This window comes from Bos javanicus, chromosome 8 (assembly GCF_032452875.1).
Source record: "Bos javanicus breed banteng chromosome 8, ARS-OSU_banteng_1.0, whole genome shotgun sequence".
NCBI lineage: Eukaryota > Metazoa > Chordata > Mammalia > Artiodactyla > Bovidae > Bos > Bos javanicus.
Window position 1 is genome coordinate 64510304 of NC_083875.1, and position 26353 is coordinate 64536656.

Below are 26353 nucleotides of genomic sequence, written 5' to 3' on the forward strand. Positions count from 1 at the left end.
TAAAAGAGGGTAGCTGTGATGTCAAGTCAGAAATGCAGGTCAGAGACTGTTTGGAAAGTTCTGTGCACAGGTGTGAGGTTGTCACTACTTAAGGGCTGTGACTTTGTCTTTTAGAAGTGGGAAACCCAGAGCCAGTCCTCGGCATGGGCTTGTGTGAACTGGGGAATTAAATTGCCCTTTAAGTGTCAATATTTTTAAAGGAAAGTGTTCCATTGGTGACCAGCTTGGGCTTGCCAGTTCCCCGAGTAGCACTTGGTCACACATGCTTTCAGAGCCTTGAGTCAGCCTCCAGGCACGTGGTCCCTCCGCCACAGTGCTGACCCGGGACTGGAGGGACTATGGGATGGTACATCCGAGAGCCAGCTGAAAGTCCCAAATGCCCACTGCACCAGCACCTGGTGCTTGCCAAGCACTGCTCTGTCTCTTTATTTTTTGTTCATTCACTTGTCATGACTCAATGCACAGCAACTCAGGGTCTTCAGTCTATACACTTGGAAACTGAGATGAATATGACCTTGTTCCTATCCCCAAGGAAATCACAGTGAAGGGGCAAGAAATAAGCCTTTTGCATGGACATTTATTAAGCACTCTGGGTTCCAAGTTGATCTATGCACAACGCCACTCTCTGGTGCAAGGAGAGTCATCTCTGTTTCCCAGGCAAGGGGAGTGACATTTAGGTAAAGGAAGCTGCCTGTTGTGGCGCGCCCCTAAGACCAGGGCCAGGATTTGAACCCAGGCATACTGGCCTGCAAAGCTCATACCCTGGAGCATCCCTGAGAGTGTGGTGTAGTGAAGCGGCCCCAGGTTGGGAGCCGGGAGGCTGAGGTTCTGACTTGTGGTGAGTCTTGGTGTTGCTTTCTGTAAAAGGAGAAGGTGAGCAAGAGCTCTGGTTTTTAAACTTTTCTGCATCTTGGAGACACCTGGATGCTTAGGTTGCTGCAGGTGTCTGAGTCCACTGCCCAGCCAGTTGAGGAGCTCCTGGTGCCAGGGTTCGTGCTCCCAGGAGACTCGACCGGGCAATGAACACGGAACCTGCCAGGCTGGCTGGATGCCTGTGGCCCCCAGCTCCTGTGCTGTGACTCCCTAAATGAAGTGCCTCTGCTCCTCTGGTCCTCACCCCAAGGAGCACACAAAACCCCAAGACTGCCTCTCCCCACAGAGATGCCACATCGGGTGCAGCGGTGCTGGCTGGCCATGTGCCTTCACGTAGAGCCAGTTCTCCTTTTTCTAAAACTTTTTTATTATGGCAACTCTAAAAATTCCCAAAAGGACTTAGAATAGTATAATAAACCCCCTCATATACATCAGTCAGCAACATAATATGTCTTGCTTTTATCCACCTCCTACAGCTATCTTTTTGGAGTGGAGGGAAGGCTGGAGTGTTTTAAAGCAAATCCCAAGCATCATATCATTTAACTCAAAAACACATTAATGTGTATTAAAAGGTTGATCTGGGACCTTTTTTCCCTTTGCCACAGTATCATCCATCAGTGGGTGATAACGGATGTCATTATCCATCTAACAAAGCTGACAATGGTTCCTTCACATCATCTAATACCCTGGCTATTTAAATATGCCTTTTTATGGTTAGGTTGGATCTGAATCCAAACAGGGTCTACATTGTTTGGTTGGTGTCTCTTAAGTCTCTTTTAGTCTGATTTTCTGCCACCTACTTTGTTCTTTTTGCCATTGATTTGTTGGGCAGCCTGGTTCAGTTGTCCTTAGATCCTTTATATTTTGTGCTTTGAGAAGCTGGTGTTTGGTGAGGGCCTGGTGAGACCAGCTATGCTGATGGCCGTGTCAGTGACTGACTACTTCTGAGAAGTTCTGTGTCAACACATATAAACACCATAAATTGCATTTTGTTGACCCAGACACTTCTGTTCTAGGAATCAATCCTAAAAGAGGTAATCTTATATTAAAAAAAGCTTTCTGTACATGGATGTTAATCTTAGTATTGTCCCTAATGGAAAAAGAAAACTGGATACAGTTTAGCCAACAATAGGGGAGTTAACTGAATTAAAGGATGTTCAAATAATGGGACATTATGCAGCTATTAAAATTAAACTTACTAGGAGTATTTAATGACAGAGGAAAATACTGTATAATGCTAAGCGAAAAAAGTTGGTTATGAAATTTAGTATACTGTGTGGTCTTAACATTTTAAAAATAGATACATGCAAAAGCCCGGGAAGGAAATACCCTTTCTAAATGTCAGCAAGTATGGCCTTAAAGTAGCAGAACTGTGGTGGTTGATAGTTTCCTAATATATGGTGGTGTTTCCACCAAGGATGCTTCTGACTTCTCCAATGAGACTTTTTAAAATTTCTAAGAAGAGAGGTGGCTGGCTCAGTGGTAAAGAATCTGCCTGCCAACACAGGAGACATGGCATCAATCCCTGGCTCAGGAAGATCCCCTAGAAAAGAAAATGGCAACTCACTCCAGTATTCTTGCCTGGGAAATCCCATGGACGGAAGAGCCTGGTGGGCTACAGTCCATGGGGTCACAAAACAGTCGGATAGGACTTAGTGTCTAAGCAACAAGAAAAAAGAAGAGAGAGGGAGAGAAAGGAGAAAGGGAAAGACAAGCGTGCAGCATTTCATCCTGGCATATAACCTGTAAAGATACATCACCCTAAGTGCCTGTGTATAGAATCTGTGACAAGCTGAAATAGGTACCCTGATTCCTCAGGAAATGATGTAAAAACACCACAAAGACAGTAACAGGACCACCCACTCTGAAGTATCTTTTGGATGATTTTGAATCTTAGACTTAACCCAAGGTAATGGGTGAGAGGGATACCCACATCTGGCCCTGCCACACCCCTCTCTCTGTCTGTTTATGTGTATAATGGGGATGTAGACCTTCTCCCTGGGATGAGAATCAAATGAGCTAATACCTGGAAATTTTACCTGGCATGTGGTACATGCTTAACAGATTAGGTATATAAAACTCCTGCATAAGCCTCCTCTGAAGAGGAATGTAATTTCTGGAGAGAGAAGGGGACAGGAGGAAGGGGTGCCCAGTGCTCCACTGACATCTTGTTCTCTTTAGGGTGAAGCTGAGGAGGGGTTTCCTGGCCCCCCTGGACCTGCTGTGCCTACTGAACCCACGGTGAGATTCCTACCCATGCTTGTCACGGGCACAAAGTGCGGGGGGCCAGGGATGCACAAAACAGCCACAGAGGATTCGTCCCCTCAAGTGCCCTGCAGTCAGAGCTCAGTGCTCACTCCTGTACCAGGACTCTCTCCTGGAGCCTAGCAGTTTTATATTTATAAAGCTCCTTTATATCCTGTGCCCTGAAAGGCCCCTGGGTCCCTCAAATCCCAAGCTGAACTTGTCACCATGCTCTTAGGCCTGCTCTCCCTGCAGGGCTCCCCTGTTCTGGGAATGGTACCCCATCTTCCTGATCACCAAGAGAGAAGCCAGGAAATGTCCTCAAGTGCCTCCCCCCACCTCCCTGATCCAGTCAGTCCCCAAGCCCCTCAGTCTAGTTGTGCAACACCTCCTCATCCCTCAGATGGGGACAGCAGCCTCCTAACTGTCTCTCCACCTCCATGTCATCGCTTCCCTTCTCCCACCCACACACACACAACCTGCCCAGACTCAGCTCCAACCCCTAACCCAGATCCTCCTTGATGATTGAAGGAGGCTTTGCCTGGTTCCCATCCTCAGGAATTAAGTACCAGAAAGGTGTTTTGGAAGTTTCCTTTTGTTCTTTGGAGGAATTTGATGACATTCAACAAGTAGACATTGAGTGCCTTCCTGGTCCCAGATCTCATGATGGACCCTGGGCACCCAGAGGTGTCTCAGGACTGGGCCAATTCTGGAGTCTTAGCCTAGTGGGGCTGACAGATACACACAACTGAGCTTCAAAGCCAGGTGGCCCTACGGCCAAATCCAGACTTCCACAGAGGCTGGTGGGAACACAGAGCAGGAGAGATGAATTCTGTCTGAAAACGGGGTTGGGCAGGGCTTCCTGGAGGAGGAGACCATGGAACTGGACCCTGAAGGATGAGTAGGGATTGGAAATGCAGGAAAAGAGAGGATGAGAGGCTGTGAAAGTGTCCTGTGTTTGAGCACTGGCTGTATGTTGGCTGCACAGCTGGGAGGGAAAGAAGGAGGGCAGCTGTAGAGGGGACCGGGCAAAAGAGCCAGAAGGGAAGTCACCAGCAGCAGTTACAGGGGCACAGAATACTGGAAAGCTTTCAGTGACATGCCTGTCCTTGGAGAATGATGGTGAAACCCAGCATGGGAACTTTTTCTCTCTGCAGGTGGAAGTGGAGGCTGAGGGCTCCGGCCTGGGCTGGGGCTTGGATGTCAGCTCTGGCTCTGGTGACCTGGTGCACAGTGAGGAGCTGTTAAGAGTGAGTGTGAAGGGTTAAAAGGCCTGGTGTCAGGTAGTGAGGGGAGGGCAGCCTTCATGAGGATCCAGGAGGGGGGACACAGGGATTGATAACAGATGAAACCAGCCTGGCCTCTGTAGATGACTGCTGAGGCTGACGGTGGGCTCCTGGGACTCACTATACTTCCCATCTACATTTATGTATGCCCGGCATTTCCATCTTTGGTCAGTTTTAAGTGAGTCTGACCTTAGTTTATAGTCAGGAGCCCCACTTTACACTTGCCTCCTTCCCCTGGCAGCCTTCTCCAGCACCTCTTCCACAGCAGGTATGCCCATGACCTTCACTTCTACCACCGGCTCTACCCTCCACCCCCTTACCCATCACAGAGACCTGCTGGCCTCTTCTCTACACAGCATTTCACACTTTGACTTCCAGACCCTTCTCAAAACCCTCCCTACCCTGAGGCAGCCCCCTTTCTACCTCTGCAGACCACTCTTTCTGCCTCCTCGGCAACTCTTGATCCCCCAGCCTCTTGCCCAAGGCTGGGCCACCAGAGCTCCCTCTAGATTTCCCCCTGGGAGCACCTCTCCTCTCACCTGGATCTCATGCATCTGTCCTCAGAGCCGCAACCTCATTCCATCCCTTCCTCTGAGCCCCTGTCAAGAATCCCCATCCAGAGGGCTCTGCTCAGCTGCCTTTCTGCCCACTCATCATGACAGGGCTGGAAGGGTTCAGGACTCACTGGATGAGTGGGACAGGACCCACTTAGAACGTCCAAGCTGGTGACATCAGCAAACCCAGCCCCAAGCTAAAAAGACTAGTACATTGCAGGGGTATTTTAATAAGGCTTAACAAATAAGCCTTAACTCAGACAGTAAAGAATCTGCCTGCAATGCAGGAGACCTGGGTTCGATTCCTGGGTCAGAAAGATCCCCTGGAGAAGGGAATGGCAACTCACTCCATTATTCTTGCCTGGGAAATCCCACGAATAGAGGAGCCTGGCAGGCTATATAGTCCATGGGGCCACAAAGAATTGGATACAACTGAGTGACTAACCTTTTCACTTTATAACAATAGGCAGTTTTAGACTAACCTCTCAGGTAATCAGAAAACTAAAGTAGAGCACCTCTAAGAATTCCAACAAATTGCATCTGTATCGTATACATACATCTGGGCAGAAAACATTATATAATGGGCTTAAAAAGACTTGGGTCCAAATCTCAGCTCTTCTCCTAATTAGCTGTATGCGTGAGCTCTTAAGCAAGTCACATCATCTCACTGAGCCTCAGTTTCCCCATCTTCTAAGGAGCAACACCAGTCTGTACCCGTAGGGTCGTTGTCAACAATGGAGTGAGTGGAACATATTCATTTGTCCCCTCCTGCCCTGTTTTTTAACACGGTGTCTTTTTTTAGGGTCCTCCAGGTCCCCCGGGCCCACCTGGCTTACCTGGGATCCCAGGAAAACCAGGAACTGATGTTTTCATGGGACCCCCTGGATCTCCTGGAGAGGATGGACCTACTGGTGAACCTGGTCCCCCGGTAAGCTACCGAAGTCACTGCCCCCTCTCGGTACCCATGGGGCTTCCTTTAGCCAGGGAGCGGGTACAGACTGCAGACCCCAGTGCTAAGGCTTATGACTAGGTGTGAGCAGCTAGCTGGCACTTGTAAACAAAATCCTCCTCAGCCAAGACATTGCTATTACTAAGACTCCAGATAAGAAGCAACAGCCAAGGAAAATATCATCCTACATGTTGTTTCACTGCTTCATCTTAATCTGTGTAAAACCTTGGAAACGTAGTCCGTCAGTGCTCGGCCTGGGGTGGGAGGCCCCAGAGACCGTCTAGTCCAGCCCTGCCCCCGACTGCCCTGCAGAAGAGAAAGCACAACCCAGAGAGTGAAGGACACTCGTCTACAGGTGCACAGCCAGCAGTGGCCGAGCTGTGGCCAGGACAGTTGTTCCGCTACAGACTGACGCAAGGCTTTAGACCCACCCGCCTCACCCGCTGGGTCTTCTCAGCTCTGGCCTCCTTTTCCAAAGAGGGTTCGTATTTGATACTTATCAAAGATATTGTAGGCTGATTGTCCTTGATGTTCCTCAGGGCCCTGAGGGAAAACCTGGACTTGATGGAGCGTCTGGTCTTCCGGGAATGAAAGGAGAGAAGGTACGGGGAAAAGGGGAGGGGTGTTGCATAGGGAACCACCAGGCCATCCTGCCTCTGTCCTCTAAGCCCGACCTTGCCTCTGACCCCATCCTGGTCCTCCCTGCTGGGTGTCTCTGCCCAGGGCTCTCTATACCCAAACCTGCACTCAGCATCTTTTCCTGTCTACTCCTGCATGTTCCCAGCTTCCAAGAATGGCACCGCCATCTGCCCAGTCACCTGGACTCAAAAACAGAGTCTTCTCTAACTCCTCCCTCCTCTCCTTTCCTGCCACCATGAGTCCGTGGCCAGGAGTGGCCAGTCTTAAGTCCACATCTCTCACCCCTCTCTCTGCCCTGACCTGACATTCATTCTTCCTTGCCTACAGGGTGGCATCAGGCCCCTCACTGATGCCCCTTCTCCCCACTCACAGTCCAGCCTCCACCCACCTGCCAGTCCATCTTGCCAGAGCAAGCTCTCATCACTCACTGTCTTTCCACTGAGAAAGCACCCTTGGCTCCCTCATGCCCGCAGGATGGAACCTTCACTATGTGCAGATCTTCAAGTCCCTTCCTGACCTACCTCTTAGTTCCCCACCACTGCTCCCTCACACACCCGCCTCCGGGCCAGCCAGCGCTACTGAAAGCCCCCAGGCTTGCACAACCTCCTGGCCTCTGTGCTGGGCTTCCTGTCCTTTCCCTTTTCTCATCCTCCTAGGCCCAGTTCAGATCTATTCTCTGGGAAGTTCTCCTGGACTGTTCATGAGTAGAAAGCACACTCCTTCCTCCACTTGCCTTTAGCTCAATGTTGATTCTGCTGGGACCCCTCCAGCCAGGGACACTATAGCTGTTAGCTTACCATTCTGCCCCCCACCCTTCTCTGACAACCAGAGCAGAAGCATTGTCTGTGTATCCTTAGAATCTAGCACAGGCTTCTGTGAGCAGTTTGATGAATCCTCCATTTCTGAGTCTCACACGCCTTCATTCTCCTCCTTCTCTATAAACCCATGCAATCTTCTGTCTGTTAAGTCCACTTGGTGCTGTGGGGGTGGGGTTCCTGCCCATTGTGTTCCTGGCCTGGTTGATGAGATAAGCTGTGTTCTGCCAGGCAGACAATAAAGATAAGGTGAGCTTCCTTCTAGAGATGTAGTCTTGAGCTTCACTGGGGTTCAGAGGAGGGAGGGTTCATCCGCATGGCTAGGGGAGTGGAGACCCTCTGTGTACCCTACCTGGACAAAGCTATGGGAGATGCTGACTCCCTAGACACTCCCATCGTCACTGAACTGAATTTCCATTTTCAGTCAGCTCTCAAGTGTGTTTAATTGAAACAGTAGCTCAGTTTTCATGGAAAGCTCATTTCTCAGAAAAAGAAGAAACAATTGTTGAGTTTTACAGAACTCGTTTTACATAGACCAGCTCTTTCATAAGAAATTAAAATTCGCAGGAAACATTACAAGACTTACTCTCGCCTTCCCTCCTCTTCTTACCAGCTCCCCTGCCCCTGCCCCACACCCCTTCCCCTCACACTTCTACCCCGTCCACACCCTTCGCTGCTCTGGTCTCAGACTGAAAAATGCCCAAGCCCACGCCCACATCCGCCCGCAAACACCCGTGCAGGCGCACTCTGCAGCTGCTCAGACACTCGGTCATGCACAAAAGTGGCAGGCTTGCCCAGAATAATTGTGGCAGATAAATCACTTTTTTCTTCCTGGAATTTGCTATGAGATCTAATTTGTTGCCCTGTGTGTCTATGATGGTTTCTGGTCAAGGAAAAGCAGATTCTAGAAAGACTTGGAAATTTGCTTCAGGAGAGCTGAAGGGAAACCTTGAATATGACACTTACCTGCACCCCTGCAAAGTAAACCAAGCAGAATAGTCTGAAGGTGAAAGAACAACAAAAACATGCTAAAGAAAGTGAATAATCTCAGGGATGTACCACATAAAACCCAATGATACAGGTGATCCTCGAGTCTCCTCCGATCCCTGCTCAGTTTACATGCCTCCAGTGCCAGAGGACTCGTTTCCTGCCCAGGCAGTGCCTTCCACGGCTAGGTGGACACTTGCAGGGAGGTCGTTCCTCGTTGCTACCAGGACATCAGCCTCTCTTCTCTTCACCCTCAAGTATCAGCCAGTCCAGAGAGTTGAAAACCCTGAAGAATAAGATTTGGTTTACTTGGCTGGAAATAATATTGTTATAGATAATCATTTTCAAATGTGAGATTGTCATCAAAATGTGGATGTCATTAAGAATTCATCAAATAGATGATTCTGTGTTGAGTTTGATCATAGAAATATTCCATAGTTTATTTTCCCCAAATTAAGATGAGCAGCCACTCTGAGATCTTTAGCCCATGAAGGAATGGGCAGGGGATGGCTTGCTTTCTCATCTATAGAATGGTTCTGGAAAGGCTGCTGAAGAACATGCTGGAAATGGCTCTCTGAAAAATTTCTTTCTGCTTTTGCACTGTTGATTCTGCCGTCTTCAGCACAGACCTAGGACTGATGGTTGTCATTCTTTTGCTTATTTCATAATCTGACTGATACATGTTATTCTTCAGTCTCAAAAGGCACTGGGATGCCCAGGCAGAAGAGAGTTTATGTTTCAAATTTTCTTCAGTGCCCAGAATTGCTGAGGACTGTTAAGCTCCCAATAACTGGCTGTGAGTAACCTCACTGAGCTCCTGAAATGTCATTGCTGGGCCCTGTAAAACCAGCTTTTGCATGAGATGTGTGAGGAATGCAAGTAAATGACCATCACCTTCCCTTTCTCCAACCAGTTCCAAATTGGCTTCGATCAATTCTCTAAATCTTGTGTAGTAAGGAACAGTGTACCCCTTCCCAAGAACCTGAGTGGTGAGCTGCTCTTAAGTAGGATCTAGTAATGGGTTTAGAGCTTACAACAGCTTGTTTCAATTAAATGCTATGATATTGGCTAGATTTCCTATTTTATATCTTCTTTAATCATCAAATGTATTTGGTAAAAAATCTGAATTGTAGGCCTCCATGAAACCATATAGAGCATAGTCAATTTTAACTGTAACAAATTGAAGTTATCAGTGTAATACTATATGCAAAACCAGCAGACTTGATAAGGCAGTAAGAAACCACAACTGAAAAGGTCTTTGATGTTGTGTGATGAAGTCTAACATTGTCCCTAGCAAACCCAGCTACCATAATGAGCCAGAATTTTAAAAAATATTTATTTGGCTGCGCCAGGCATGTGGGATCTTCCGTTAGTTATGGCATGCAGGATCTTTTAATTGTGGCATTCAAACCCTTAGTTGCAGCACATGGGATCTAGTTCCCTGACCAGGGATTGGACTCAGGCTGCCTGCATTGGGAGCATAGAGTCTTAGCCACTGGACCACCAGGGAAGTCCCCAGAATTTCTAATAAATTCTAGACCATCATTTTGCAACAGGCAGCACTCCCATACCTGGTTCTTTCACAGTGTTTCTGCTGTAGAACTGGTCTCTCCATACCATCATCATATTCAGACTCGCAACTCTGCTGGTTGGAATTCCAGGACAGTGCATAGCCTCACCACACAGCTCTCTCACTGAGGAGTGAAGTATAGGTCTGCCTTCACCAGTTTAGCTGTGGGGTCTTTGCTGATCCTTTAAATTGGAGCTACCACTTTGACTCTGCCTGTTCATATACGTTACAGTAACATAAGCTCTTCCATCCCTGAACTGATCTACTCATATTCCAAAATGGTGGTCACCAAATCTGTGAGCCAGTGAAATAGGCCCAGATACTATCTCTTCATACCTACAAGCTAGATAAAATCATCTGTTTCTGAGACAGATAAATCAAAGGCTAACATATCTTCTGGAACGTCCTTTGAAACTGCTACAAGATGTACTCTTGATTTGAAAAGTCAGAAAGACAATTGAAAAAGTACAGTTTTTCATCTTATGAGCATCCTTTTCTTGAATGGAGTCAACAATAATAATGTTTTCAGAGGATAGAGTCCAAAAATCAAGAGACTGGGCTAAGTTAACTTCTATTTCACAATATCTCTGACTGAGATTTGACTTATTACTGGAAAAATACATAAGGATGGTACTTCCTTCAAGGACAAATTGCATCGATGCAATTGCATTGCAGACAAATTGCATCGTCTGCATTGCAGACGATGGTGGCTGGTCACACCCAAGAAAAACAGACACAGAAACTGTAGCCTGCAGGTTGGGCAGCAAAACTGGAACCCAATTCTTTCTGTTTCTGCTCTGGATGTAAGATCACACTTAGTTTTTCCCAGGTCAGGTTGGCAGGCAGGGAAGCCACAGGACCCCAGTTACCTCTACTTCCTTCTGCAAGCACTCCTCTCCTCCCGCCACCCCACAGAGTAGCCGGGTTCACTCTGGGGTTCTCTCTTTAAGTATGTCTGTTCTGTTATTCAACCTTTCTATAGAGTATTTCCTCTCAGCAGGTACATATCTTTGTCTAAGATCTCTAATTGATTTTTTTTCTCTAACCACTGTTCTTATTTCATAATAGTTTGTCCTTGTTTCTTGGCTGTAATAATATCCTCCCTTTTCTCCCTGAGAATATATAGTATTTACTTAGAGTCCTGATTAGTTTGTGTTCTTAGCTCTGTTTCCTCAGGAGACATTCCATGATTGATGCTGTTCTCTTTCAGAGTGTGCTTTTGCTCAGATGTGTAGGGTTTCTTGCTTGTGTGTTTATGCTTTAGAAATTGGAATCCCTCTTTAATCTGTTTTCTGCCTCTGTTTATACAAAGTACTGGCGAGTTGGGTGGTAGCTACTTCTGCAGGTTTTAGGACAGGAGGACTAGGATGTGCCTCAACAGCTGATCTTAGGTGTTTGGGGTACCCTTGGACCTCCCAGAGTCTGCTAGCCACCTGGGGCTCTGCCATATCCCATTGTTTCAATAAACAGCTCTTATTGTTTTTGTAGTGAAAATGGAAGGTGAGGGGAGAGGGGCAGGGCTCCATGGCTATCTAGCTCCGGAATGTCAACTTCTATCTAGCAGAGCCATAGTCTGCTCTTGGCTTCCACTCCTCCCTTACCTGATATTTTTCTCCCTGTGGTTTGTCTCCATGGCTGAAGCCTCTGGCTTCAGCTTCCCGTGTTTTCTCGTTGGCATTCTTCACTGTTTCAGGTTCAAGTGTCACTCACCATCTTAGTTTTGAGCATGACGGTTTAACTATCCACTCTGTCACTTCTGTGGATTTGATATAGAAAGGGGAAGAGGGGTTTGGGAGAAGGCGCAGCCTTAGACTGTGGCTTTGTTATGGTGTCGAGAGCCTTCTGTGTGGCCATGCGGTTTCTGGCTTCTCTTGAGCGTGCTTGGGGTGGTCTCCTTGGAGGTTCTCCGGCTGGGAGCCCCCAGCTGCAGTCCTCTGATGCAGGGCAGTGTATCCTGTGGCTGACCACGCCTGACCATCAGCTCGCATTGGTCCTCCCCTCTGCTTTGAACTCACAGCTGGCTCTTTACCTCGGGATCCACATCTAACCCCCTAGAAAACCTCTTCCATGGCCCCCATTGGTGGTGGACACATAAGCTGTTTTAGAGACCCTCCCACTCAATTCTGGGGCTATTCCAGCCAGCTTTTGCTCTTTAGATTTTTCCAGAAGAGAGTCAGCCATTATATACATATCTCCAAAAGCCTAGGGAATACATATCAAATTCTTGAAGCCCCTTTTCTTGGCTTCAAGGAGGAGAGGCACCCCTTTACTTCCATCTTGGGAAGGTGGGGAGAGGGTCCACTCAGTACACTGACAGCTTTCCAGGGAAATCCTTCCTTTACAATCTTTCCCTGGTTCATCTTCAACTTCTGCTTTTCAATCTTGAGGTAGGTAATGAACTAATGGTTGAAAAATGGGTTTCACAAGCTTTCAGCATGACCTGCCTGGCAAACTCACAATTACTGTATTGGGCTCGGGTTTGAGACACCAGTCAAAACTGCACAGGAAGAGTCCCATTTTAACATCCTGTTACTTATGTGTCTGTAATCCTGCATTTTCTTCTAAACGTACCTAATGGAAGATATATTATTATATTATATATAATCAGCCATCATTTTTTTTTCAGGGAGCTAGAGGACCTAATGGCTCAGTTGGTGAAAAGGTAAAAGATGAAAAAGAAAACTTTTCTCTTCCTTCTTCCTGTCTCTCTGGGTTTAGTGTAATTGAACTGTTGGGCTGAAGTACGAAACATGTAAATGTCATGGATCAGAGAAAAACATCTGGATGGAACTGCTTGGGGAAGGCGGAACATCTGGAGCTGGAGGAGAGTGAATAGCCTGCCAGGTTCTCTCCTCTGTCACTCCCTCCACCCAAACGCATTCAGTGAGCGCCGTCAGCTTATCTCCAAGTAAAATGTCAGTTGGCAAGACGGCTGTTTCTGTACCATTAAGCAGCACCAATCAGAGAATCCATCCATCTAATGAAATTCAAAGAACAATTTTTCTGACTCAGGTGTGAATGTTGTTCCTTCCATGAATGAACCCAAGACTAGATAGTCAGCCTGTCCTCTTCCTCACAGGGTGATCCTGGCAACAGAGGCTTACCAGGACCCCCAGGGAAAACTGGACAAGTTGGTGCTCCTGGGGTCATGGGACCCCCAGGGCCTCCTGGACCCCCTGGGCCCCCAGGCCCTGGATGCACAACAGGACTTGGATTTGAGGTATTTTCCTTCATCCCTGTGGTTAAAGAGCAATGTGCATTACAGATGACTGGAAAGGCCAGCTAACTGGATGCCATGGTACTGCTGGTTCCCTGCTGAGCCCCAGCTTCCAGCACCATACCTGGCACAAGGAGGTGTCTGGGAGTCAGATCTGAAATTCTTCTTCTTCCTTCCCTAGGATACCGAGGGCTCAGGAAGCATCAGGCACTTACACGAGCCCATCTCTGGGCCAACGGCTTCAAGTGTAGGTTGACTTTTGAAACCTTCACTTTGAGGATTGTCATGCTGTCATGCTGGAGCAGGGAAGCTGTGGGGTGCCGTCCTGCTCTGTTACTTTCAATAATTCACACTCTCTGAGCCTCCAGCTTCCAGCTGTGCGGTGGGGAGACCAGGTGCTCTTTATAGCTTGTTTCTTTGAGGAACAGCATAGAGGTTTTGCACAAGATATAATATGGGAAAACTTGAAAATTACCTTTCTCTCTCTCTCCCCAGTCCCTAACCATCAAGCATCTCTACTTCATTGCCTCCTTTCTGCTGCCCTTTCAAGACTCACACTTTGCCCCATTTCAGAATCCCATGCTCCTAACAGGTACCCCTGCCCGCTACCTCTTCCCCCAGGGAGGTGTGGTCCATCTTCTACTATGATATTTCTCTCAAGACCAGTCCCCAGGATCTCATTATGTTTGTCAAGTGGTACCCAGAGCTGAGCACACTGGTACAGGAGGAGCTGAGCCCCACAGAGGAGAGCATCACTGCCCCCTCCATGATTGAATAGGAAGACCTCCCCCATCCCCCAGATGCAGAGGGCTCTGAGGCGCAGGGTCAAAGGACACTCAGCCAGTGCTGGGAGAAGACCTCTGTTCCTCTTGCTGTCTGAGATGTTCCTTCCTTCTGACTCTGTAAGGGGAATTTGCCCTTCATCTTTTGCTACCATTATCAGGGATAAAATCCTTATGAGAGCTTAGGGAGAGATGGCAAGACGGAAGGGTAGATGGAAAGTGGGCAAAGTGAATAGAAAAAAATTCAAAGAATATTTGTTTGTTTTGCCAGGGTCCCAAAGGAGAAAAAGGAGACCGGGGACCTAAGGTGAGGTCATAGATCTGTAGTAGGGGTGAGAGAAGTTTTCATCCCGGTTCTAGGAGCATTACCCATATACAGTGAATTTTTTCCCACTTTCACTGCTATATCCAGGGTGACAGAGGGATGGATGGAGCCAGCATTGTGGGACCCCCTGGGCCCAGGGGGCCACCAGGGCGCATCGAGGTCCTGTCTAGTGTAAGTATCACCAGGTCAGAGCATGGCTATGTGTTTTGTGACTTTGCTAAAGGGGAGGGAGGGTTATCCACAGCTTTGGTGCCTTCGGGGCTGCTAGTTATGCAGGGGGTGTGTAGCTGGCATCTGGTGGTGGAGTTTCTACCTGCCAGCGTGGGCCATCTGTCTGTGCCTACTGTGATACCTCTGTTGTCTCACATAGTGTGTCCCCAACCCTCTCTTCTGGTTGGCAGCATTTGCAGTCAGGAAAATAAGTATAACAGAGCTGTAACCAACAGGCAAGGAACATAAGTGGGGGAACCAGGGAGGAAAGATGGTTTAGAATATGAGAAATCAAGACAGATTTTCTGGAAGAAGTATCTTTAAAGAGGGACTTGAAAGCTAAGCAGGATTTACCAGGTAGGTGTGGAGGACAGGACTTCCAGAACTCAGGAGTCAGAACTCTCAGAACCGAAGCACAGAATAGAAAAACATGGGTGTATCCAAGGCCCAGGGAGCTGATGGGCTTGGGGGTATGTGGAGAGTGATGGAAATTTGTAGAGAAGACTGGGATGTGGGCTGGGACCCGATCGCAGCCCACTGGACATTAGAACATCACATTTGTGAAAAATCATGGTGCTTATGAGAGAAATAACATCATACTAGTAGATGACAGAAAGACAAAAAGTCCCAAATAACTGAAAAAAACAATGACATAGATTTTTAAGTATAATTCAAAAATATCAAATGTAGATAAGGATGTGGTGAAATAGAAAAATCTCTTTGTTGGAAGTATAAATTGTACAGTCCCTTTAGACAGCTCTTTGGCAACGTGCTAATATGTTCATACTGAAAATTTCCACATGGAAAGACCTCCATGTCATATGATTGAGTAAAAAAAGCAAGTTGAAGAATAATACACATAGCCTGGTACCATTTATATAAAATAACCACTTGGACAGATACACATAAAACACACATATACACCCCAAAAACACTGTTTTCTGTAGGTATTAATATTATTATTAATTTATAATTATATATTAATAACATACATATAATATTAATTGTTTCAGTCACTCATTCATGTCCAACTCTTTTAGACCCCATGGACTGCAGCCTGCCAGGCTTCCCTGTCCTTCATTATCTCCTTCACCATGTATATATTTTAAATTCTAAAAATTTATAAAATTTTAATATTTAAAATTATGCAAGAAAGAAGACATTCATATACCGTGCAGTTTTAAGATTAATCAAAAGAGAAAAGTGATAATATGGCTCAGTGCCACCTTAAGAAGTGGGTGGAGTGTGTGTATTGGCAGTGGGCGGGTGTTGTCAGTCTCCGCCTGCATCTGCCATGCAGGGTGACTTCAGTTAAAGCCTCACTGCCAGGAAAAGGTGGAATATGTGCCACCCTCTGTCTCTTTGTCTGATTTTTCTCTTTTCAGTCTTTGACCAACATCACCCAAGGATTCATGAATTTCTCGGACATTCCTGAGCTCGTCGGGCCTCCGGTGTGTATCCACAGCTGCCCTGGAATGAGGGTCCTACCCAGATGCCCCAGTTGAAACTAAGTTGGGTGGGTTGGAATCTTTGGGCTCCTGAAGCACAGAGCTTAAGTGTTTCAAAGTAGAATGGAAAGAGAGCTTTGTGTCTCTGAGAAGTTGCTGCAACATTAATTTGATTGTGCTGGGAGTTTTGTCCAATGCGGTGGAAGCTTCCAGTCCCTTGCATCAGAAATATGTGTAATGGAAATCAGAGAATCATAACTAACAAGTTAATTGACGTCTGAGCAATGCTTTGGGCCTGCTTTTATTTACGTGGTCTCATTTCCCAGAAGGGGAGGAGCCTACTGCTAATGGGGAAACTGGCACATGAGGAGGGAATGTGACTGGCTTCAGTCTTCCTGGCCCCGTTTAGAGATCAGGAACACACAAAGAAGCTACCTCATTTCTTCAAGTCCACAGAGTCAGTTTGTGACATAGTAGGACCTCAGAGGAAGGAAGCTTCCTCCTGCAGCCCGGGTGGTGGATTTCCACTGCATCTTCTGCATCTGCTGGTGACAGCTGGGGAGAGAGGAAAGAGCTCTGGCCTTGAAAGCTTTGGGTTCCCAGTCCCCAGTGGGGTTGGCCTGAACCCCTGCCATCCACATCCTGGGGAAAACTCAGCTCTCTCCCCAAGGCTCTTGCAATATATATCCTGAAACCAAATATCTGAGAGATTCCTTTAGAGCCAGTGTCTCCTGCCGGGTGCCTCTGTTCGTGGGTCGTTTCACTGTCTCTTCCCTACATTTAATGGGGCTCCCTTTCCTTGATTTCTGCTAGAACTACCCAAAACACCCCAATAAGCAAACCCTAAAGCAAAGAAGCAAAAGTCATTTCCCAAAGTTTTCTTCTAATTATTGGAAGTTTAGAGCATTAGGTGGCTTAATTCTAAAGCAAAACACAGCCTAAGATCTAAGAATTGGCATCTCTTTTCTGAGTCCTTGGGCCTTGTCTGCCCGCACCCCTTCTCTTTTTCCCACCCCAAGAATCTTCTTTCTGTCTCAATCCCTGGCTTTCTCTTTGGCAAATCCAGGCCTTCAAGGGTATCTCTAAGGGAGGATCAAGGTTTTCCTATTCAGATAGTTCCCTCCCCATTACACCCTTACGCTTTTCCACTCCATTATATCAATCTCTGGTTTGGGAAGATCCCCTGGAGAAGGGAATAGCTACCCACTCCACTATTCTGGCCTGGAGAATTCCATGGACTGTACAGTCCATGGGGTCGCAAAGAGTCAAACATGACTGAGCGACTTTCACTTTCATCACTTTTCGTCTGTACACTATATATATATATATATATATATATTAGTATATAGTCCTTTGTACCTGTTGCTTCTGCATCTACATATTCAACCAACCTTGGATTAAAAAAAAGACTGAAAAAAAATCCAGAAAGTTTTAAAAAGCAAAACTTGAATTTGCTGCCTGCTGGCAACTGTTTACATAGCTTTTACATTGTATTAGGTATTATAAGTAATCTAGAGATGATTTAAAGTATATGGGGTATGTATATTGGTTATATGCTGACCATTTTATGTAAGGGGCTTGAGCATCTGAGGATTTTGGTATCCACAGAGGATCCTGAAACCCGTACCCCTCGGATACCCGGGGATGACTGTGCATTGGGAAAGTTGTTGTCGTTCAGTTATATCTCTGTATGTATATTCTGCCAAACTCTTACGCCTTTAATAGGTATGTGGGTAGCTGGGCTTGGAGGAAAAAGTGTCCTGGCACCATGTGGAGTGAACCACAAATTTTGTTTCCTAGAGCCTTTAAAGCCACTGGCCATTTAAAATAATCCCTCTCGCTGAGGGAAGAGAACTGAGTCTCACCAACTGCCCCCACATCTAACCCCAAATACCCCAGCACACCCTTGGGGCCCACCCCTCAGAGTTGGGGAACTTCTGAGAATATTTGTGAAGGTCAAGCACTGCATTCATTGCCCCCAGGGGTTTCTGAGGTCGAGAAGGAGGAGGAGTGGTTGGGGGTGGGGGAGGCTGGGACTTACGGAGCCCCAAGTCCTGACTGGGGGTGCAGAGGCTCCAGGCTTCTGGGCATTTCCTGGCTCCGTGCCAACTAGCTGTGTGACTGCATGGTTCCTCCCCCTATGGAATGGGTCTTGAGTCCCACTGGGTGGGGACATGCTTGGGCCTTTGGGAGGTGCTAGAGGAAGTGTGTTCTTGCCTGGAGAGTCCCGGGGACGGGGAGCCTGGTGGGCTGCCGTCTATGGAGTCGCACGGAGTCGGACACGACTGAAGCGACTTAGCAGCAGCAGAGGAAGTGAGCCCCTGGGGTGCAGGTTCCTGCTGGCCTGGAAGTGCTGCTCCTGAGCTGCCTCTTTGTCTTTCTGTGTCACAGGGCCCCGAGGGCATGCCTGGGCTGCCAGGATTCCCAGTGAGTACCATGGTAGCCATCTTCGTTTGTGCCCTGTGGCTATGTACATTCTGTTCCTCCCACCTGGAACGCTGTTCCTCTCCATCTGCCCAGCTGAGCTCTAGTAGTTCTTGCTCATGTAGTCTTTCCTACTTGCCCCCACCTAGAGTGATTGTTCCCACCTTTGAGTCTAAAAGGGCTTTATTTTCACCTCTTTTCTGCCTTGAATAACAGTTACTTACGCCCCTATTCTTTTTTCCTCAACTGTACCATGATCAGCTTGCAGAGGGTGGGGTCTTGTTCATCTCTTTCTAGCCTAGGCCAGCCAGAGTCAGAGTTGGAGCCCATGGTTAGCTTCCTATAAATGCGAGTAGATCAATCAGTCATTTCAGGTAGTTAGCGTCAGAGTGGCAAATAGATGGGGAAACAGCGGAAACAGTGGCTGACTTTATTTTTCTGGGTTACAAAATCACTGCAGATAGTGATTGCAGCCAAGAAATTAAAAGACAGTCACTCCTTGGAAGGAAAATAATGAACAATATAGACAGCATATTAAAAAGCAGAGACATTACCTTGTCAACAAAGGTCTGTCTAGTCAAGGCTATGGTTTTTCCAGTAGTCATGTATGGATGTGAGAGTTGGACTATAAAGAAAGCTGAGCATGGAAGAATTGATGCTTTTGAACTGTGGTGTTGGAGAAGACTCTTGAGAGTCCCTTGGACTGCAAGGAGATCCAACCAGTCCATCCTAAAGGAGATCAGCCCTGGATGTTCATTGGAAGGACTGATGTTGAAGCTGAAACTCCAATATTTTGGCCACCTGATGTGAAGACCTGACTCATTTGAAAAGACCCTGATGCTGGGAAAGATTGAGTATAGGAGGAGAAGGGAATGACAGAGGATGAGATGGTTGGATGGCATCACTGACTCAATGGACATGAGGTTGGATAAACTCCTGGAGCTGGTGATGGACAGGGAGGCATGCTGCAGTTCATGGCGTCGCAAAGAGTCAGAAACAACTGAGCGACTGAACTGAACTGAACTGAGAGTCAAAGTAGATAAAATTCCTAGAGAGAGAGGATGGTGGTGATGGGGGACCGAAAGGGGGGAATCAGAGCCTGCAAGTCCAGTAATTAGCAGTCTGTGTGCACCATGCTATGGGGCTTCCACCGTGGAAGGTGAAAGTGCATCTCTGTGTAGGAAGTGATCAGTTGAGTCTAAATGCTTGCATCTGCTTTGAAGCCCAAGGCTCCAGAGTGAAATCTGCACCATTGCTCTGTATAGTGCAGTCATGAAAAGGCCTAAATGCCGCTGGTGATGTGTGTGCTGCTTCCAGGATAGGTGAGGGAAATTTATCAAAAAATGTAATGGGGATTTGTCATTGATGGTAGAATTATAAGTGGTTTCTTATTCTACTTTTTTATATTTCTGAGGTTTTCTATTTTTTTAAAGGAGCATATGCTATGCTGACACTGAAAATACAGGAGAACTTGACATTAAAAAACAGGAGAGAGTGACAGCCACAGGGAAGACCTCTTAGTTAGGAAGAGGAGGCGAGACCTCTGAGCTCCAGGCCCAGCTTGGCTTCTCCAAAACCAGAGCGTGTCCCAGACACATTGCCTCTGAATGACTGGTTCTGTGTTCCCGAGGGAGCCTTGGGCTTCTCAGAGGAGCCTTTGGGACCACTTGAAGAGTAAGGAGGGGGCCAAGTAAGCAGGATCCAGGGCACTGACAAGACTCCATCTGATGTATTTTATATATTGGGCTTTTGTTTAAGACTTTACTTGAAAAAAGGAATGAAAAGAATTTCACTGCTAAAAAATAACAACTATTTGAGGACCACTGCATTAACCCAGAAGAAAGGGACTTGTAAAAAGCTAAATTACATAAAAAGTGTTGAAACTCTTTTTGGGGACAGACGTCTGGCTGTGTGAGTCATTGTCGCAGATCTTAAGTGTCTGTTGGAGTTGAGACGAGGTCACCTCTCACCAGATGTGCAGAATTTGGTTCTGCAGAGGGAATAGTGGAGGCATTGGTGGGGGTTGGGGGTGGGTGCAGAGAGGCTAAGGGGACAGGCTTGCCCCTGGTGGAGCGACGGGAGTGGAGGATGAAGTGCCAAGACCAGCTGGGATCACTTTGGATGTCAGACTAGGGTGTCTGGATCCCATTCCTTAGGTAGTGGGGAGCCAGAGAAGGGGTGGGAATCATGGAGGATGGATGATGGGGCAAGTGGGCTGCAGGACAGCCCCAAGGACCCATGGGTGAGCAGAGGCAGCAGGCAAGGCCGTTTCAGTGATGCCCATTGGAGGAAACCATAGTTCAAAGAGAAATGGGGCCTCTAGGGCTCCTAACACTCGATGCTGTCTTCCTCCCCCAGACCACAATTTCCAGACCACTTAAAATTAGGAAAACATCGTAACTGTGACTTCCACTGACACTCTGTGTTCTTTTACTTTTGGGGGAAAAAGAAAGAAACTTTGTTTAGTTAAAGCATTTTAATTTTAACAAACAACCAAATACTCTCCAATAACTCCTTCTAGGGCCCAAGAGGTCCAAAAGGTGACACTGGCGTACCTGGATTTCCAGGACTAAAAGGAGAACAGGTAAGAAGAGCCAGGTGTGTGGGTGGGAGAATTTGCTACATATTTCAAGTGGGTTGAAAGTAGCTGTTAACTTTTTTAAAGTTTGAGATATAACTCAGGTACCATAAAATGCACCCCTTTCAATTGTGAAATTCGGTGATTTTTAGTATAGTTGCAAGGTCGTGCAGCCACCACCACTACCTAATTATAGAACAGTTTCATCATGTTGGAAGAAACACTGTGTCTTGTAGCAGTCACTCCCCAGCTGTTAACTTTCGTGATCTCAAGATTCCTCCAGGGTGCAGGTGCGGTGCATGGAGAAATAGATGGTCATCATAGTTGGAAAGAGAACTCAGCCAAGACTCCCCTGAATGCTCTTCCCATGAGTTCTGTGCTCGGTCTATGCCTCCGCCGGGCTCTCACATTATGATATGCACTCCCTGAGGGCAGGCACATCCACTTTCCTTTCTGTGGCTCCAGTACTTAGCACTGTGCCTGATACATGAATGGCACTCAAAATATTTGCTGGATGAAAGGATGTATGAGTAATGAATGCAATGAATGCTAACATTTAGAAATTCTTATTATGCTATTATATTATTATGATTATTATAAGCTGGGGCATTCTGCAGTTGGTTAGCAGTCTTGGTCCAGAAGTTTTGGGATAAATATTTAGCATGCAGAGCACTTCCTGAGATTTCTAGGACGTTGAAATGATCTTTGTACCTTTCCACATTTGCCTTAGAATTGGTTTCCCAGTTGGTTTTTATAGGTAAGGGGAGAGTAACATTTTCATACACAGACTGCTGTGACTCTGCATTGGATTCGTCTGTCCATCCATCCATTTATATACTCATCCTGCTTACATCCATTCCCTTTGATATACCAGCCAGGTTCCTATGCTAGGCGCTAGGAACAGTGAGATAAGATGTGAGAAACAGACATGCAGAGAGCCACAGAGAGACTGGTTATTGCTGTAACGGGAGTCTGTACAAAGCCAGCAGGAGAAACCCTGAGCCTGCCTTGGGGTGTCAGGGAAGGTGGGTGCATCTCTAAGAGAAAGGACCATTAGCTACTCTCTTTCCTTCCTTCCCAAACCATTTCACACTAGCCCCAAGGAAGTGGAGAGAGTCTCTAGTGTCTGTTGGACCACAGTCCAGGGGGCGGAGGGTTCAGTGTGCTGGGTCTGAGTTTAACACTACATGAGACCTTGTCTTGGGGTGCCTTTTGCTGCCTCGGGCCTGCAGAGAGGGTGTGGGGCCAGGGCAGCTCTGGCTTGCGAGGAGACCTGGTCAAATCTGATTAGCTCTTGCCTTAAACACTCTGTTTTCCATGTGGCAAGTTCAGGCGGATCAAGAAGGACCTACTTGCCATCCCTGCCCTATCCCCTGCCACCTTGAAAACTGGGAAGAACACCCAGACAGCTCTGCTCTGACCCCAGCGGCAAACGCACTTTCTCTGGCTTTACCTCTAATGCTTTTGTGCTTGCTTCTTCTTGCTGCTGGCGTGCTCAGGACCGCTTTTCCTCACCAGTTGAGTGGTAAGATCCAAATATCAAGTGTGGGCCTGGGGGACAGAGAGGAGAGGCTGCTCGGATTGCTTTGGCGCCACTGCCCTGGCTGCTTCCAGCCCTGTTGAAGGAAGACTTTCGTGTGGTCCAGCCCAGCTTTTCAGGGGCCAGCATTGAAGTTCGGAGCCAGAGCCTTGAATGGCTCCTTTCCCTGGCCTTTCTCTGAACATATATCTTCTTGAAAGCCTCCTGGGTGGTAGGTAGCCCTACAGAGTGCAGAATTGGGGGCAGGATTCTGTGTCCCTGCCACCAGTCTCCCCATCCCCCCTGTGTCCCAGCAACTGAGATAACTTTGCCTGATCAGGTGAGTGTTTGTACAGGAGCCTGGAGCTTGGAGGCAAAATTCCACATAGAGACTCAGGACCCCTGTGTTGACAGAGGCCTCCACTGATCATGCTCTCATGGCTTTCCCAATTTTAGATATTTTAACAAGAATAAGGATTTTAGGCGAGAACAGATCTCAAGTTGAGCTGTTAGGAGCACAAGCCACCAGATATATTAAAGTTAGGAGCCAGAGGTCCTTAGCGGGGAGCATACAGCCAGAGGTGGGGTGGACCTTGAGGATTGAGGTTCCTGGAGGATTAAGGTGGGGATGCTGAGCAGGCAGCAGCAGGAGCCTTGGAGGGGCTTGCAGGACCCCAACCTGTGCTTTCAGACAGTAACTGAAGTACATGGAGGCAACAGAGTAGACGATATTTAACCACTTAAGGAGGCTGTGCAATATTTCAGCAAGAGGTCATGTCAGGGCAGGGGGGTTGGAGAGGCAATTTGAAGGCCAAAGAAATGGTGGTGAGCTTGTGGATAAGGTGGCGAGGTGGGGCCCAACTTCATCAAAAGGTTCTCTGAATTACAGGGTGAGAAGGGAGAGCCAGGTGCCATCCTGACGGGGGATATTCCTCTGGAAAGGCTGAGGGGCCAAAAGGTAATTATTCTACCAGACCCTAAAACCACATGTCTGCTTCAAATCTCATCTTTGTTTCTGCTGCTGACTGTGTTCATCTGAGTGACAGGTCTTTGTCTTCCTGTTTTAGGGTGAACCTGGAGAGCACGGAGCCCCGGGACCAATGGTAAGCCAGAGCATGTTACCCCTAAACTGGGGTTTGAAGCATTTATCGTACTTTGGCTCAACTAGATTGAGTTATGAAAATAATGATATGGCAATGTGTGTGTGTATCAATGTATCAAGGGTAGGCTGATTGTAATTAAATAAAATCTCAGTGGTTTAGCATAGTCGTGGCTTAGTTCTGAGTTTTACAAAATCCACTGTGGTGGTTGCCAGTTGGGTATCTCCCCTCCAAGCAGTGACTCGGAAGCCCATGATGCTTGTGTCCTGTGACTTCACTGTCTGGTGGATTCAGATTCACACTGGCATCTTCCAGCTGGCAGGCCAAGCTTGGGGAGGGGACAGACCATGAAAGATGATGAGTTCCACCTCTGGCCTCCACTGATGCAGGAGGCAGTGGGGTGGGTGGTGGGGGAGCTGTGTGTCCAGAAGGAAGTGGGGAAGCAGATGGTGGTGAGCCCCACAGTTGTACCATGGGTCTTGCCAGCTATAGACTACCATTGCCCAGGCAACCTGGGCCTTTTGGCTTCTGGTCTTAGATCTGCTGCTCATTTGCTGTATGAGCTCAGACAAGTCCTCTTCTCTCTCTGGGCTTCTGTTTTCCCAACTGCAATTGAGGATGTTGACTGAGTACTGAATGACATGATTGGGCCTTTCTTGCTTTATTGCTCCAGGAACCTATAACTCATTCAGGCTTCTGAGCAGTTTTAAACTACCAGTTCTCTCCAGATGAACCCTAAACTTCCCTGTCATATATTTCTCCTCAAAGAACAAAGAAAACTCATGCAACATCCACCATGGGTTGGACAGTGATGCTTCAACACAGATCATCTCATTTAATTTTCACCACCCTGAGCGGTGAATGTCAGAATGCCCATTTTATAGACCAGGAAACTGAGGTCAAAGCAGTTAAGTAACTTGCCCACTGCCACACAGCTTGTTAATAACAAGCGGGAATTTGAACCGAAGTTGTCAGAGTCTGTGTCCTAGTTTTTCCCAGCACACCTCACTGCCTCCTGTGAACGCCTTCATTCTTCTGAAACATTTGGGGCTGGGGAATTGCACACTGGGATTTGAATGTGGGGTTTGTTTGAAGCTGGATCTCTGGACTGGGGAGAAAGGACCTCACAGTACTCTAACAGGCACATGGCCTTGATGAATGGTGCGTAAACTCCAAGGTGCAGCCTTCAAAGGACTTTCTAAGGCCTTTGGTCCCTTCAGTTCAGTTGCTCAGTCCTGTCCGACTCTTTGCAACCCCATGGACTGCAACACACCAGGCTTCCCTGTCCATCACCAACTCCCAAAGCTTGCTCAAACTCATGTCCATCAAGTCAGTGATGCCATCTAACCATCTCATCCTCTGTCATCCCCTTCTCCTCCTGCCCTCAATCTTTCCCAGCATCAGGGTATTTTCAAATGAGTCAGTTCTTCGCATGAGGTGGCCAAAGTATTGGAGTTTCAGCATCAGTCCTTCCAATGAATATTCAGGACTGATTTCCTTTAGGATGGACTGGTTGGATCTCCTTTCAGTCCAAGGGACTCTCAAGAGTCTTCTCCAACACCACAGTTCAAACGCATCAATTCTTCGGCACTCAGCTTTCTTTATAGTCCAAATCACATCCATACATGACTACTGGAAAAACCATAGTTTTGACTAGACAGACTTTTGTTGGCAAAGTAATGTCTCTGCTTTTTAATATGCTGTCTAGGTTGGTCATAGCTTTTCTTCCAAGGAGCAAGTGTCTTTTAATTTCAAGGCTGTAGTCACCAACTGCAGTGATTTTGGACCCAAGAAAATAAAGTCTGTCACTTTTTCCATTGTTTCCCCATCTATTTGCCATGAAGTGATGGGACTAGATGCCATGATCTTAGTTTTCTGAATGCTGAGTTTTAAGCCAACTTTTTCACTCTCCTCTTTCACTTTCATCAAGAGGCTTTTTAGTTCTTTGTTTTCTGCCATAAGGGTGGTGTCATCTGCATATCTGAGGTTATTGATATTTCTCCCAGCAATCTTGATTCCAGCTTGTGCTTCATCCAGCCTGGCATTTCACATGATGCATTCTGCATATAAGTTAAATAAGCAGGGTGACAATATACAGCCTTGACGTACTCCTTTCCTGATTTGGAACCAGTCTGTTCTTCCATGTCCAGTTCTAACTGTTGCTTCTTGACTTGCATATAGATTTCTCAGGAGGCAGGTAAGGTAGTCTGGTATTCCCATCTCTTGAAGAATTTTCCACAGTTTGTTGTGATCCACACAGTCACAGGCTTTGGTGTAGTCAATAAAGCAGAAGATGTTTTTCTGGAACTCTCTTGCTTTTTCGATGATCCAGTGGATGTTGGCAATTTGATCTCTGGTTCCTCTGCCTTTTCTAAATCCAGCTTGATTATCTGGAAGTTTGGTCCCTTAAGTCAGGCAGAATGGATGCCCTGGAGAGGCATCCTTGGTCCTAGCTGCAGGCTAGGGCAGACTGGGAGAGTTTTGTGTTAACCACTGGTTAACCACTTACTAAGGCTTCCCAACGGAGAAGGTGATGGCACCCCCCTCCAGTACTCTTGCCTGGAAAATCCCATGGATGGAGGAGCCTGGTGGGCTGCAGTCCATGGGGTCGCTAAGAGTTGGACACGACTGAGCGACTTCACTTTCACTTTTCACTTTCATGCCCTGGAGAAGGAAATGGCAACCCACTCCAGTGTTCTTGCCTGGAGAATCCCAGGGACGGGGAGCCTGGTAGGCTGCCGTCTATGGGGTCGCACAGAGTTGGACACGACTGAAGCGACTTAGCAGCAGCAGCAGCAGCAGCAGCAGGGCTTCCCAAATGGTGCTAGTGATA

At 47.2% G+C, this 26353-nt stretch overlaps 1 protein-coding gene across 3 annotated transcripts in view; it reads left to right on the forward strand.

Moving 5' to 3' along the window:
• Nucleotides 1-26353, forward strand: part of COL15A1 (collagen type XV alpha 1 chain) — a 103424-nt gene that overhangs the window by 54918 nt on the left and 22153 nt on the right. For 2 of the 3 annotated variants that reach the window (XM_061425788.1, XM_061425786.1), the window contains 14 exons: nt 3055-3114; nt 4275-4367; nt 5760-5885; nt 6446-6508; nt 12544-12579; nt 12997-13137; nt 13316-13381; nt 14188-14223; nt 14329-14412; nt 15837-15902; nt 18291-18326; nt 20845-20907; nt 23310-23378; nt 23488-23523. In XM_061425788.1, coding sequence (XP_061281772.1) covers nt 3055-3114; nt 4275-4367; nt 5760-5885; nt 6446-6508; nt 12544-12579; nt 12997-13137; nt 13316-13381; nt 14188-14223; nt 14329-14412; nt 15837-15902; nt 18291-18326; nt 20845-20907; nt 23310-23378; nt 23488-23523 — 975 coding nt within the window. The remainder of the gene's footprint in view (nt 1-3054; nt 3115-4274; nt 4368-5759; nt 5886-6445; nt 6509-12543; nt 12580-12996; nt 13138-13315; nt 13382-14187; nt 14224-14328; nt 14413-15836; nt 15903-18290; nt 18327-20844; nt 20908-23309; nt 23379-23487; nt 23524-26353) is intronic. The other variant, XM_061425787.1, reaches the window with a different exon arrangement.